At 29.0% G+C, this 17,301-nt stretch overlaps 1 protein-coding gene across 1 annotated transcript in view; it reads right to left on the bottom strand.

Moving 5' to 3' along the window:
* The window catches only part of LOC140437038 (uncharacterized), a 390,144-nt gene extending 373,221 nt beyond the window's left edge, over nt 1-16,923 (bottom strand). The window contains exon 1 of the mRNA XM_072526272.1: nt 16,676-16,923. Within this exon, the coding sequence (XP_072382373.1) occupies nt 16,676-16,687 (12 nt within the window). The 5' untranslated portion in view covers nt 16,688-16,923. The remainder of the gene's footprint in view (nt 1-16,675) is intronic.
* Between the last annotated feature and the right edge of the window lie 378 nt (nt 16,924-17,301).

Here is a 17,301-nt window from a genome sequence, read left to right as displayed (position 1 = left end):
ATATTTCACAAATGAGAGACATAGGGAGACCTTACTTAAATTTAACAAATGAGACTGGGATTAAATTCTCTGGTAATATAAAAAATTTGCATCCTAGAGTATACATAAATAGTTTAAAACATAAATTAAGATTTGTGAATAATATTAATGATATTAAAGATTATATTAGAGTGACATTAAATGACAATGCAGCAACTTGGTTTGCTAGTATTGAGAATGATTTAGATAATTTTCAAACATTTGAAAATAAATTTTTAAATTATTATTGGGGTGAATTAGAGCAAGCCAAGTTTAGAGAAATTCTATATTTTGGAAAGTATAATCAAAATTTAATATCAAATATGGTAGATTATGCATTGAAATTGATAACAGTTGCAAAATATTTAGAACCACCACTTAGAGAGGATGAAACAGTCTTAAATGTATCTAGACATTTTGATGCTGATGTTGTGCAAACCGTAACTGTACAAAATATTCAAACAATAGATAGTTTTATTAATTTTATTCAAAGAATACAAAGAGGCAATATGACAAGTAATAATAACAACAGAAAAAACAATAATAACTTTCAATATAATAAAAATGATAATCAACAATATAGACAATCATATAATAATTATAGATATGGTAATAGTTTACAAAATTTTAATAATAATAATAGTAATCAAAATAGACAGAACTTTAATAATAATACTAGTTATAATAGACAAAATTTTAATAATAATACTAATTATAATAGACAAGATTTTAACAATAGAAAAAATACAGAGCGACCTAACTATAACAGACAGGTAAATTGTGTTCGAAGGAATAGAAGCTGCGAAGACAGGGAACGAAGTAGTACAAGGCAGGAAAATGTGAGTAGAAGTCATAGTAGGGAAAGACATAGGACATCAGATCCAAGTGGTCAGATACAATCTGACAATTCTAATAATCAAAATTTTGTGCAGTAAACTTTCTGAATTACAAGTTAGGCCATTGCTATTATGAAAAACCTTCAGAATTTATTTCTTTAGATGAAGAGAAAATTATTGAATCTATTAATTTAATTTATATAAATGCTTTGGCCAAAAATAAAATGATTAAGATTATGATAGATACTGGTTCAGAAAGTACTTTAGTCTCGGAGAATTTTATTTTTAATACATTAAAATTATCAGATATAATAAAGATTCCAAAAATTAAAATTGTTGGTGCAAATAATAAGAAGTTTGGTGAAATTGATAAACTAGCCAATTTTAAAATTAATATTCTTAATAAAGAAATTAATATGCAAGGATTGATTGTCAAGGATTTATGTGTTGATATATTAATGGGAAATGATGAATTGGAAAAGAAGAAAGTAAAGATAGATTTTGAAGAAAAAATGGTAACTTTGGAAGGGCAAATAATTAAATTTATGCAGAAAGATGAGGTGGAAGAAGGAATAAGAGTTGATAGGATATTATTAAAAGAAAATAATGATGTTTATGAAGAAGAAATGTATTTTGATGATAGGGAAATGTCCCAAAAGAATGTAAAGAATAATTATTGTAGTGAATATTTAAGGAATGGAAATTTTAAGCAGATGGATGCCTACGAGGCGGAGTGCGTAAAATTGGAAGCAAGGAATAATGAGTGCATAATGAAGAATAATGTTATTTGTAAAGAAGAAGATATGATGAAAGTTTTAAATTGCCCTGAAGAATATAAATCAGTAGTCATTTCCATATTGCAGCAACACAAGGGACTTGTCAATAAAGAAAATAGAATTGCACAAAATTATATCCATAGTATAAAAGTTAAAGAAGAAAAAGATTTTAAAACAAAATCATACCCAATACCATATAAATACAGAGAAGAAGTAAACAAAACAATTAATAATATGTTAGAAGATGGGATCATTGAGAAGGCAAACACACGTTTTATTAACCCCATAGTAGTAGTACGAAAAAGATCAGGTGAAATCAGGTTATGTTTGGATGCAAGGAATATTAACAAGATTACTGAAAAGCAATTTGAAGCACCAATGAGTATAGATGGAATATTAGGAAGAATTACAGGAATGTCATTTTTCACTAAAATCGATTTACAGCATAGTTTTTGGTTAATACCTCTACAAAGAAAAAGTAGACAGTATACAGGATTTCAGATAGATAGAGTAGTATATCAATTCAAAGTAGTACCAGTTGGACTTCAATCATCTTGCAGTGTTCTATGTAGATGTCTTCATGATATTTTGGATCAATATGAACATTTTGTAATTCACTACATTGATGTTATATTAATTTTTTCTAAAACTGCTGAAGATCATGAGAAACACCTAAAAATTATAATAAATAGATTAGACAAAGTTGGACTAAAAATAAATCAAGAAAAATGTACAATTTTTCAAAAAAGTAATGATATATCTAGGTTATAAACTTAACACTAACATCTTACTGATATATCCATTTTATTCAATAGACTTGATTTGTTAAATAGATGGTAGATTTCATTATTTTGAATCAATTTGACATCATACTTGTTGAATTTTGTATATATGGAAATTAATTTGTACCCTAAAAATCATAATTTGGGGTTAGACACAAAATTGATACTATAATTGCTATAAAAATGTCTTTCTAATATAATAAAGTGGAAAAACTTACCAATTTATATTGATGAAATTTATTTTGAATGGAAATACTTCCTAGATTTTGTCTATAAATAAACAGAACACAATATAGATTATATTTTTAATTAAGGTTATATTTTATTCTCTGATAAAATCCATTCTCCATTTGACATGACAGTTTGACCATAGAATAGCCGAACTGTGCTACGTTGTTCTCTGCTTTGATATAGACAGCGAACAGAGATGTATTTAACACATTTTAAATAATAAAAAAAAAAATTTGATTTATTAAATTTAATAAGGTATGAGAAAATTAATATTTAAAAAAATAATAAGTAAATTATTTATTTTAAATATTATTTTGGGGTATTGTGACAATTGGGGTTTATAGAAAATAATTTATAAGTTATATACTACATAATATTAGATATAAAAAAGTATTTGATTATTTTAAATAAGTTATATACTAGAGAAATTAACAAAAATATATTTATGTGAGGGCATTTTTAATAAATTAGCATATAATAAGTGTAAAAAGTTGTATTTTAAGTGAGCCATGTGCCTAGGCAACCAACTATACAGTAAGTAATTGACAGATAGAAATTAATCATAATACGAATATAAAGTGGGGTTATAATAATATATTGTTTGAATTGTGTATTTTATTAAATTAGAGTGTTAGTTACTAATTTCAATGTTTATTCTGATCTGAAAAGCCTAAATGTCAACAGAATTATCAATGGAACATTAACGAATTCTCCAGAGTGCAGAGTGTGACCATTGTTTACTGTCGAACATTCTGGAATAATGATTATGTCGGTGGATAGAACAGATATTTTTTTCGAGAACATCGATATCGAAGAAATAGAACAAATTGGAACATGATCTCTTACCAGATGGTTCTGGAATATCCAAAAGGATATAAATACCCGTGATTTGGATTCAAGAGGGAAGTTTTTAGTCAGAAGTCAAGCAGTTTATTATGAAAGTTAGTAGATTAGTTAGTGAAGTAAATTGTTCACAGTTTTAGTAAGTCAGTCAAGCAGTTTAATAAGAAATATGAAAGTTAGTTGGAGATAGTCCAATTGTTTAATATAGTGAGTTAAATGAAGATTAAAAATTATGCATATATTTAATGCACATTTATAATTATACACAAATAATTATTGAAGATTATAAAAGTATATTAGAAGAATATTGGATGGACATTGGAAGGAATTAAAATTATATTATGATTGGAGATTAGTATAAATCAACTTATAATAATTGGATATTGGTATATTGAAAAGAAGAATAAATATAAATGGTGTTTGCTGGTTTGCTTGGTGGTATATAAATGCTGGTGAAGAAAAATATATCTTAAATTGGTAGAAGCTGATAATTGGAAAAAGAAATTTCACAAAAACAAGGATAACCGAAGTACGAAGACATTCAGTGGTGATTAGAATATATATAGTGGAAAACAGTTCATTTAGGCATTCAGTGAAAGAAAGGTACAAAATTTTGTTAATATAATTTAGTTAGTGTTATAACAATTTCAATTTTGAAGATAGTTTGTTTAAATTTAATATTGTCTATAGAATTTAATTAGTTTTATAAGAACATCAATTTAAAGATAGTTTATTTTAAATTTACATTGGCTAGGTTAGATATATATGTGTGTTTCATAATAGTTATAATAAAGATAATTTAAAAAAGTACTTACAAACTAATTCTTTGAGAACCGCGATAAAAACCCTATATTATTAAAAATACTCATTGCTCATCATTCAAACAAAAAACACATCATAACAATATATATATATATATATATATATATATATATATATATATATATATATATATATATATATATATATATATATATATATATATATGGGTATTTTTAATTCTTAGATCAATATGTGTACAAATTTCTATAAGCGTAATTTTTTATAAAAATAACAAATGTTTCACACAAGCACTTGGCATTGATATTTTTTCCAAATTGCCAAACTAAGCAGCATCATCTCTACACTGGATGTTGTTTTTCGCAGTTTTCTGCGACGATTTTCTGTAACGGTGGTATAACCTTTTTAACTATTAAAATATTTGGTGGTTGGAAATATACTGCTGCCTGCTGCCACAGTAAGGTGTATACAGAATTATCTAGAGATTAAAACTGAGAGTAACTTTTGAAAGTACTTCTACTGGTATCAATACCACATCAGTGCATTCATCTGTCACACAAATACAGCAACACTTAAATACAAATTTTCCAGAATGTCAATCAACACAAAATACTTTAACGGTATTTTTACTTAACAGGTTTTTTTAATAGATACAAAAGTCCGATAACTAACGCGGAGATTAAAATATTGATTAATATAATCTCAAAAATTAACGCGTTCGCTACCGTTGACCCGTTAAAATATCTCGATTACTGATCGCCTTTATTAATATATAATTGTTTGTTAAATAGCTATTATACAGTGCAAAAAGTGAATCTTTTGTATAATTGTTGATCTTTGTAAATTTTGTAGTTGCCAATAGATATTTAAAGCATTTAAAATCGAAAGCAGCTTATTACTCATAATATTTATATTTATTGTACTACAGAGTTGTTATTCCAATTGCTCTAGCAAATTTGTAGATGTGAAGACGCACCCATATCTGTATTTTTTTTTAAACATAGTTGTTGTCAGTTTATCATCCATGATATATTCAAATTCGATACAATCTAAATAGATTCCACTTTGTAACCTCCAGATTATCTATGCCTCCAAGCATTTCCTGTTGAACGTATTAACAGTGCAAATAAAAGTGATTCTCAATAATTATAAATATCTCTTTGGCATTTCGCATGATAATTCGACTGTCCATTCTTCAATTTCCAATTATGCGAACACCCACGCGACTGGTAGAAGTACGGATTTCTCTGGTCTCCTCGTGATAGAATGCGTCATCGTATGTATGAGAAATATTGTTACTTCCAGGTTGCACGACTGACTATTCATTGTGTTATGAGGTGTTAGTTACCATAAAGAAAGAAAAGTTTATTGTCATGGCTTTAAATTGTTGCCAAACAAATAACGTTATAAAAAGGTTCTAAAACTGTTTTTAGACAAACTGTGGAAATTTATGTAATAACTGGTGCGATCATTGAGATAAAAGATATTACTTTAAAGTTGTCCTGAGTTACATATTAGCTTTGTATTATATGTAATGCATAAATTGTTACCAGGCATTTAATTTTTAAACAGTAAAATTAAACACACAAAATTGCAATGTCTAAAACCCTCGCTGTATAAGCGTTTGTATATAATAATAATAATATCGTATGGCATTTTTGCAGGGAAGATCTATTAGGATTATTCCGGCGCCAATTGCATCTTTAACCCTGTTTCAAATAGTCGATGCATACTAGCCCAGAGGGACCGACTTTACGTGCCCTCCGAAGCATGGTGAACGGATTGTAACATTTTTAGAAATGAAAATGTCGTTGTTGGTGCTGAGATAATATATATATATATATATATATATATATATATATATATATATATATATATATATATATATATATATATATATATATTTAAATTCACCAAACAAGTAAATTCGTTTTACCGTATAAATAGGAATGTTAAATTTGTAAGATTCAAATATTCAAATATAATTTGAATTATAGGCAGATAGGAGAATAGATATTTGTACGATAATATATGATAACAATAAAGGATTTATCATAAACGATTAATGTTAATAGCCCAAAGATGTTAATTTTAGAATATAAGGTTTAAGTCTTTTGAGGAGAGCGCTCTTATAACTATTGTCTAGGACGGGAAAGATTTTTGTTTTGGTTCAGAGCAGTGGCTATACCGCTCTGAGGAGACGTAAAGAGGTCGAAATACGTATAAGTGGCTTGTCGCTGCCCTGTATCGAAACAAAAATCTAATACCGTCATTATGTTTAAGTCATTTGTTTACAAAGAAATTGGACAAAGAATTAGAAAGTTTTGTGGTCAGCGATAAGTATACAATAACCAAAGTAGTATTAGCTGTATTGTCTCTAGAAACTTGGAAACAAAGAAAAGACCTTATTTATGTAAAATTTAAAAATACCAAGGTTATGTGATATCATAAAGGCATTGAGCTTGTGTTTGACAAGTCACAGAATTTGATTGGTCAAAAGTGATGGCGTGGTATGTAGGATGTGTGTATCTGATTGGTGAAAAGGAGAAGAAGGGATTGAAGTGAAGTAAGTCATGTTTGGCTCAGGAAAAGGGACACTATTGTAATTTGAATGTCGGAAGAAACAAGTTGTTTTTGTTCCATATCCTGCAGTGAAATTTAGCAGAGTTCTTGTCAAATAATAATTGTGAAAGGTGTTTTGTGTCTGTAGAACGAGTCCTAAGAATTGGTAGCAGTGGACAACGAAAGTACATCCCGTAATAAACAAACAGGTGTATAGTATATTTGGTACTAGTCGATTAAGTGAAAATCCTTTCGACTAGAAAGAAATTGGGTTCCTGTGAGATAGGAGTTTGGTCCAGGAGCTTTTGAAGAAACTGTTGCGGCGATAGTGTATGCAAGAGACGTTGACAAGCAGAGGAGATAGTAGGCGTGTGTAGAGCAACTGAGAGTACGAGCAAAATTTAAGCAGATCACGGTCGTAAGAAGAAACGGAGCCAATAGAGAATTTTTGGCAATAAAAGGTTAGTTTGTCATATAATCAACAAAGACCTTCAACCACGATTATAACTAGATCACAATTAATTGGATTTTTTAATATTTTATTCAGTGATTTCATTTCACAATAAATATAATCTTTTATTCAGATATAAAAAAATTAAAAGAAGTAATATTTCTTGAAAGAAAATTCTTTGTAGAGAAAAAAAAGTAATACAACGCGAGTATAAAAGCTTCGCTTCAACAAATATTTAACTAGAGACCACGAGAAAGAAGAGACGTGGGCATGCCCATAAGAAGATGGCTAGAAAGAAGATGAAACCCGCTTCAAGCCTAATCCTTGAATTGCAGAAGAAAAAGAAGATCAGTTATGGATCAATTCGAGCACAAGGTAGTTATATCATATGGATTTTTTCTTAGTTTGCTACATTTTAGCTAGGTATTGATATTCAGCCATTTATTTAATTTTTTTCTTTATAATTACTGAGTCAGTAAGTAATAAGCTTTGAAGAATATTACATCAAGTGTTTTCTTGTATGTAAATTGAGTTCTTATTATTATCATCATTAATATGATGTCACATTTTTTATTATTATTTTTGGTTAAAAATATTTGCAGATAATATTTCGTTGATTTTTTTGGAAATTTTGCTGCATACATAATTGATTTAAATGGTGTAGCACAGTGTGATAGATTAATGTGAAGATAAAAAAACATTTTCATAAAAAACCCTTTTACCAGCCTTGTTCGATTACAATAAAATTGTTTACTTATGTTTTTATATAAGAAATTTTGAATATGTACTCATTAATTGATTATTGTATAGTGTATATAAAACATTCGAAGAATAAATTAATATTACAAAATATCACTTATATTAGCCAAATAGTCAATAACTTTTAATTTTTTCTTTTTATTATTTCAGATACAAAAACAACTGGCAATACCAAGCACTGAAAGCAAAAGAAGTAAAAAAACGTGTATATTGAATTTGTAATGCTTTTTTGATGCTGGTGGTCCAACCAGACAAATGAATTAATCAAAACTCGTTTGTTAACTCCTGTTTTGGATCTTGCAAGATGGAGTCTTTATATTTTCTTTTTTCTTGCTTTTCAATTAAAATAATTTCAGCGAATTGTGATATCAATAAACTCCTGACGGAGACATAATCAATTAACAGATAAATTAATGTACCTACAAGGTATTGCAAAAAATACATTAGCAATTAAAAGATACTTATTACTCCGGTTACTGTTGTGTCAGCATTGCAAAAAGTTGGATGAGTTGTTTTGATTTATAATTATCTACTGATATTGATCTTTTAGATTGCTAACCTGAAATATTGGTTATTTATTATTTCTGTTCTTCCTATAACATTTTGTTACTATTCTCAACAACTGTCTTTTATATCTGTCTCTATATAAGTATATAAAAGAAATTCAGTATGTTATAGTATCAGACGCCAACACAAGTAAATTGATAAAATAAAAAAAAACAATGGATGATGTGCTCATATAAAAAAAAACAAAAAAACACACATGATTAACGACATAAGAACTTATAAAATGCAAGAAAATTTATATGCAATGTTTATATAAAACTCGTAAATATTGCTACTTGATGCTCCAGATGAAAACATCGTATGTGAAGATACTTTCATACAATAGAAATGATATTTGTCCGCAGTGTCCAAACCCTCTATGTACAATTGTATAAACAAACGGGATGTTTAGACACGACTCTTGAGATGCTATGTATTTTATACCCTTTTATATGGAGTCAAAGCCTTGACCTTGACGGAGGCAACATTCAAACGATTAGAAGCCTTCGAAATGTGGTGCTACCTCCGCATGCTCAGAATTTGCTATATCCATCATGTTACAAAAAACACCGTGATCCAACGTATGAATAAAGATCTAGAAAGACAAAGAAGGACATCGTGGTTGAAGAACATCAGACAGTGGACAGGAATGACTACCATACATCTATTTAGAGCAGCTGTCAACAAAGTTGTATGGACCAACGTGATTGCCAACATCCACAGAGGATAGGCACCAAAAGAAGAATATGTTTAGACACTGTTAGTAGGAAATTGTTTTGATATATTTATATTTTTTTACCGACCTTAGAATATTTGTATGATGATAAAAATATCCACTAATACATTTTCTTCTGCATTATATTTTCATCAAAATAAGGTTCTGAAATTGTTTTCTTTTGGCATGTCTATTATTCACCAATTTAGTTGACCAGAAAATAGAAAAAAGAAAACACAAAATAACATAGGCAACCCAGAAACACTCACAAGAAGGGACTCAAGGATGACAACAGTACCATATGTAAAGGGCTTATTAGAAAAATTGAAAAGGATAGAAAACAAGTACAACGTCACAACAACACTCAAAATAACCAATACACTTAGATTCATTATGTCTAAAACGAAACCTAACAACACACAAGGTAGATCAAAGAACTGGATCTATAAAATACCTTGTGAATGCAACAACTTCTATGTGGGAGAAACCGCAAGACCACTAAGTGTGAGGATAAATGAGCATTAAACATACCTACGTCAAAAATAGCACAAATCACAGATATAAAAAACATGCCTGAGACAATAAATTTGAGTACAATGAAAAGATGCAACAATAGTCATAAAAGAAACATACATAAAAAAGATAAAAATCGAAGAAGCAGCCCTCATCCTACTCAATGAAGAAAAATGTATAGTAAACCTTACAACTTCTCTATACTCCTACCACTTCTAAATCCACTGTCTTCTTCACCTAATGTGTGTTCTATCATTCGTTTATTATTTTTTCTAAGAGTTTCATAGATGTATACAGCAACGTCAATCCTTTCCATGAAAAAAATGTATATCCAGTTTTTCATGTTTTATTCATTATTTTTAGTAATATTTGTTCTCCTTTTTTCCCATGTTTTTTTATTATTTCTGCTGTTATTCTATTCACATTATTTGTTTTCCGTACGTTGATGTCTTTATTGCATCTTCTTTTTCATCCTTATTTATTGAGTTTTCTTGTTATTTTCCAGTATACTAAGTACCTTATTCTTCATTATTGCTATTTTGTTTTTTTTTCTAATTAACAGTTGTTCAAAGTGTTCTTTCCATCTTTTTACTATTTGTTTTGTCTCTATTATTAATTCTTAATTTTTATCCTTAATACTGTATATTTCTTGTTTTTCTTTGTGTTCCATCGAGTTAGAATCTATGGAGAAGCTATGAGCATATTAACGTGTGTATTAAAAACGGCGTAGGTAGGCGTGGCTAACGGTGATACCAATATGGCGGTGAGATCATGGCCGGACTCAATAATATTAAAACTACTATAAAAATATGACTAGTTATTCAGAAGATTTAATCATAATCTACAAAGTGCAATACATGTTTAATAAACTATGATTTATTTATCCCGCGGTAAACACTAAAAACACGATATATTATACATAACGATAAATTAATACAGTCAAATACTATTAATTTATTCTCTGAAGTACGGGCCATTACTTTGTTTACATATTTGTATACTAACCTGTAGAACGTTATTCCTGAAGATTTTTTATTAACATTGCTTCTGCCACTGCAACTACGTTGAGAACAAGAAACCATTATTATGCACTATCACAATATATTATTACAGTTTCTATAAAAGTATTATAAAACTAAAAACATTCGAAAATCAACAAACGTAAACAAACATATACGATCTGTCAAAAGTGTCAAAAAAATATAGCCGAAGTGAGGTCGTTTTTAGTCACGTGATGCCCTCTCCATAGATTCTAACTCGATGTTGTGTTCTTACCGTCTACAGGATTCTGTAGAATAACTTTTGATTACTTTTGCTATGTTCTTCTATTTTGTGTCCGAATTTTTTACAAGTATCTCTCTTTGCTGATGTTACTAATATTTTTACCTTTTTTCCTTAATTTTTATAGTTATTGTAATTCTAGTAAATTTTACCTTTTAGATATTGTTTTCATGATTTTTTCTTTACTTGCTTTTTTATTTCTTCGGGCTATAACGTTGTCCGTTTGTTTGAGGAGTCTTTTTTACTTATTTCGCATACTTCTTTAGCTGTATGAAACAGTAGATCCTTAGAATTATTTCATAGGTTGTTTATATCATTATTATCTGCTATTTATTTTATTATAACAAGTTTTTGGTTTACTTTTTTTCAAATATTTTTGCCATTTCTTTGTTTCTTAGTGCATATATTTTGATCGTTTCTGTTTTAATTGATTTTTCCTTTTCTGTACTAAGATTTTCGTTCTTCTTTATTTTCTCTGGTATCTTAGTTACTCCCATGTAATGGTCGCTGTCTATTTCGGGTCCTCTGTGTAGTTTTGTATCCATGACTTTTTTCTACCATTGCTTTCAAGTAGTATACAGTCAATTATGTATTTGTCATTTCGACTTTTCTAGTATACTTATATGTAGGTTTTTTTGTATTTAAAAAATGTATTAGTTATTGTCATATTGTTGAATGTGCAAAATTCTAGCTATCTCCTTTCATTCTTATTTCTGGTTATTTCTCGATATAGTTCTATAAAATATGACTAGAGTGTCATATTATATATACACTCTAGATATAAAAATATATCTAGAGTGTAATGTCGTCTCTTAATCCAAGCTTTCTATTGAGATTCCCTGCAATGTATATTTCTCCACTTGCGGCTTCTGTTGCAAACGTTAACTCTCCTCAAAACTTATCTTTACTTTGTATTATCATCTTCGTTTGATACTAGATACTATAATAGTTTTATTACGACTACATTTTTTATCATTATTTTCTATTAGGTAGTTATATGCTCTCTGCCCCTCCTTTCCAGAAGTGTATCTGTTTATCAGTCTTTTCTGTATAATACATATAAAACCCAACCCTGCAGCTGCTCTTTTGTCGTCTTATACACCACTTTATATTAAGGTATGATTATTTTTCATTTTTTCTTATTCCTTATTCTTTTCTCATTTTATCTTAGAAGGTGAAAACCCTTCAAAATGGCGTATTGTAGTAAATTTTTAATTTTATTGGTTGCTCAAAACAGCAAAATAAGGCAAAATGATTAATCGTTTATAACTTTTATAAAAAATAAATTACATTTTTGTGATGGCTTTCAAATGGAAGCTTATAGTGCTTAACAAACGATCAAAATTTGCGCCCGATCCATTAATAAATTGGTTTAAAACTTGTTCAAATTGTTTTCCCGGAGGTCATTTTTTCTAATAATATAACTTCTTGTAAAATAATGAAAATGCGATAATTATACGGATACCGTTTGAAAAGTAAATACTTTTACGTTTAACATACATCAAACAAAATTTAAAACAGATCATTTTTATAACCAAAAATAGTTTTGCAAACTTACTGTTATTTTTAACTAAAAATTAGAATAACTTTTAAACTATTACTCGTAGACAAAATATTTTTTTGTATTTAAAAAGCTAACAATTTTCTTCTTTTCTTCTAAATATGGCTATCTTATATTGATGTTGACGACCAGATTGACCCATCTTATTCTATTCACAGCAGCTCGAAATCGGTCAGTTGACGTTAGACCAGTCCACTTCCTAAGATTGGCCAGCCAGGATAGACGTCTACTTCCAGGGCCTCTCCTACCCTCAATCTTGCCTTGTAGAATCAACTGTAGAACTCGGTATTTATTATTACGCATTATGTGGCCGAAGTAAGCCAATTTTCTGTTCTTCGCGGTGTTAATACTTTCTTTGTTTTTTCTTAGCCTCTGAAAATATTTATGTTACTTGTGTAGTGCATATATGAGACCCTCAACATATGTAGCTAGCACCACATTTCAAATGCCTCTAATCGTTTTATGGCATCTTTTGTAAGGCCATAGAGGAGGACACTAAAGACATAACACCTAAGAATTCTTATGCGTATATTGATACTTAAAGATAAGTTGCAGATAATCTTCCTAAGACTGTTGAAAGAGCTTCTGGCTTTCTGAGTTTGTACGATATTATATAATACGACAATTTTTACACTAATTTAAAAGAAAAAAGTTGTAATATGGCATGTGATGTAAAAAAAGTGGAATGATTAGGTAAAAAATAAAGATATTTTTAAATTTGCAGACAATTTGTTTATATTAAGTAAGACACGTAATTAGGCTTATTTTAAAAATAAATATTTAAAGCTTTAAACAAACTTACGTAGAATTAAAGACTTCTTGTCTTAATGGTATATTTTATTAAAAAAATATTTCAAATTTATCCAAAAGGACTACAATTTAAAACAATTTGCGGTCCAGTCGGAATATTATCAGTGAAAAACATTTAAAGTAGTAGTAAAATCATGGTTAATTTTAATATTGCAATGATACAAGGTTTAACATGAATGGAACATTCATCTTTCATGCTCGAAAGGGGATCAAGTTTGTCCTACTATTAGAACCAGCTAACTACTTTTAAGGTTTTTCATTGATGATGGTCCGACTGGACCGAAAACGTTTTGAAGATTTGTAATCCATTTGGATAAATTTTAAATAATTTTTTAATAAAACATACAATTACACACAAGAAATCTTTACTTCCATGTAAGTTTTTTTAAACTATGGTATACAGCCAACCACTGGGATTTTTTCGCTCTACGTTGTATTCAAAGTTTTACTAAACAATAGAAAATGAATTAGATTATAATAAAAAAAATTGAATTTTTTGGTTAAAATTTACTTTTTTAGTTGCTTAAACAAATTACATTGTTTATTTATTAATAATATTATTAAAACATGGCAAGTTTGTAATGTACACAAAAACTACATACAAATTAAAAAAAAAATTTCAAAATCCATTAACTAGAGCCGGAGATAAACAACAAAACAGTATTTTGCAGTTCTTTTTCATTTTTGAACGCTTGCATTTTTAATTTTCTTTCACACGGTCCGACTAATCTTCATTTAAGCCTCAATTTTAACACTTACAGACAATGCTGTTTAAGTTTAACCTTGTTTAAAATTCGTATAATTACACTTTAAGCTTGATCCGTCTCATTATCAATTTTTCTTGTGTGCTTTGGAAAGCACTGGTAATAGATTTATGGGTCTATATGATATTAACTCATATATTATATATTTTTTTTTCTGATATGGTATAATTTAATATTAATATTGCGTTTAAAGTTTTTAATATTGAAGTTATTGCTTTCTTTGTTCATTTTTGAAATCTGCGTATTATCGCATCAGAACCAAGGCTTTTTTAAAAAAAGTATCTTTTGAAAAGGTTTATTTGGTACTAGGTACTCCATTTATTTCCTTTATTTATTCAGGTATTGATTTCAAATTATTTGATTGAAAATTGTATGAACTAGTTCTAGAAAGCATTGGTTTTTTCTCTGTTATTTCTGGCCCATTTCGATTGCTTTTCCTTATTGAGGAATATTGGTGGTGGAGGGATATTGGTGGTATTGATGTCTGAGAACGTTTAGTTATCCTTAATAAGTGACAGGTAAATTCTGTTTGGTGTCAAGAGCTTCGTCTATGTTATTTTTATATCAGGTATAATTTTTTTCGTCCCCTTACTCCGTAATTAAATTTATTTTTATTACTCACTATTTTGTTTTGATGCTAAGTTATTCTTAGCCTTTTTTTTAGAAATTAGGTATTTCGGTGTTGGAGGATTGCCAAAGTAAACAAATAGAAAGGTATGTAGAAATATCGAAAATCTCCCAAATGATATCCCAAAATTATCAGATATTGTTATAAAGTACAACTAAATAGCCAACTCCAGGTCTTCCGGGCTGAAATACATAAGTTCAAGATTATTATTTCATATCCTAGATATATTTTTACACGATTATGAAACAAAAGATAACAGTTTAAAAAATATAGGTATGTATCTAAAAAATTTAATTTTTCAGAAAATTGGTACATTTTTCTTCATGGCAACTTTTATATAATACATGATATGTATATTTTATATTGACCTGTCGAATACGGTCAAATTTATTGTAACTGACGAAAGGAAGGAAGAAACCCCCGAAATAACTGATCATATAATAAAATTATTCGAATTTGACTTGGAAACATTTCTAAGCTTTATTGTAACCAAACCAATAAGGGTGGCATAGAAAATTGTATATGAAGGGTGATGTTTTGGGGAATATAGAGGATAATTATTTCTGAGATGATTTGATCAAATTAGAATTCAATTGTATATCGCTGCGTTAATGTATAGAATACGGGATTACTATTAAAAGTTACATGCAAGTTTCATATAAAATGAATAAGCAATGAAAAACAGAAAAAACGTGAACGAATGAATAAAACGAACAAAAAGTAAAGAAATCAGATCGGAAAGTATTGTATAGGTATACAGAAACGTAACTACAGATAACAGGAAGCACAGATTCTAAACCAATCTTAATGGCATTGTTACATACAAAAAAACTTCTCCATAGAAAAACTGAAAATGGAAAGAAAGGAAAATGTAACAGAACGCATAGGACTTTTCCAGACGTTCGCATATAAATGGAAACCTGTATAACAGATATAATATTGAACAAGTAACTAGTAGCTTAACTAGTTCAAATTAAATGTATTATTAATATAGAAATTTACCGATTCAGGCCAATAAAATTTATCATTTAAAGACTAAGATCCCTAAAATGTTCTGAATTTTGAATATCATTTTTGTCATAACTCTCCTACTGTCAAACATGATATTTGTCATAGAAACTGTTATTTCATAGCTTTTTATTGTCACCTTTTGTAACTAGTGTTTTTTAGCTATTTATTGTTATAATCGTATATTGTTTACTGTATATTGTGATATAATTATTTTATTTGTGGCTATTTTTAGCCCCAATATTTTCAATTACGAATCATAATTTATACCGAAAAATATTCGTTTTTTATTAAATAGTAGATGTAAATTTAACTGGGCCGACGATTAGACCATTTTGTATTGATAGTGCAAATGATATAGGAAAAGATAAATATAATAAAGCAAATTCAAACAGTCTTAATACTAATTCCAGAAAAAATAAGTATTCTAAAACCTATTCTTTGTCACAAAATCAAATCATTTATATTAAACAAAGTTAAATATTTATAAAATCTTGGTAAACCGTAAAAAAGTCGCCAAATAATTGAATAGTATTTATTGTAAACTAATTACATCTTGGAAAACGCAGAGTTGAGACATTTGACACCTATAATTTTTTAACATCTTAAAAATGATTATTTAAAAGGTAAATATGTAGATTTAAAAAGGAATTAAGAAAAACTGTTAGAAAAAAAGGTCATTCGACTGTAATGGTAAGGTCACAACCGAATAATTATTTGTTTTAAGTTGACAATTTTGACCGGTCTGAACCTTTGGACGTTTATATCATCACTCCTGCATTTGATTAATATCGACATAAAGTTGTCCTACCTCGTCCATCATAAATCCTTATATCCCGTCTCAGCTGATCCCAACGTTCACGTATCCATGGTAATAAACACAAACAAAACACAGCCGCTGTGAGTTCGCCGCTGTCACACACACGTCAACGTCACATTTACCTGCAACGCGAGAAATCAACGGAGACCGTTACCACGGTAACCAACCGCGTGTTTATCGTAGCACGTTCGGACCGGTCGAAGTCGGCTATGTGATGCGGTCAACGCGGCGATCAGACGTTTTCTGTTCTTTACGAATGTCTTCTACCATGCCGGATGCATCTCGGTGACGTCACCAACAGGTTGCTTCTCTCTAGAGGTGGCCCTACGATCTTGGGAGGCCGACGAAGATGGAAGATTGAGAGAGTAGAGGGAAATGATGGTGTTTTGTACTTTTGCTTGTGTTTTACTTTGTGCGAAATGCTTAGAAATGAATTTATGTAATACAGCGATTTAATTGGAATCTCTCGCAGGTTCATAATTAGGTATGCAGAATTTTTGTACAATTACAGTATTATTGCATGTATAGGTATACATGAATACACCAGATATTTAAGTAGCATATAAGTAATAGTGAAGGGGAGTATGGAATTAAACAAACATTAAATTAGTCCAAAT

Source organism: Diabrotica undecimpunctata, chromosome 3 (genome assembly GCF_040954645.1).
Source record: "Diabrotica undecimpunctata isolate CICGRU chromosome 3, icDiaUnde3, whole genome shotgun sequence".
Taxonomy (NCBI): domain Eukaryota; kingdom Metazoa; phylum Arthropoda; class Insecta; order Coleoptera; family Chrysomelidae; genus Diabrotica; species Diabrotica undecimpunctata.
This window is presented reverse-complemented; position numbering and strand designations above follow the sequence as displayed.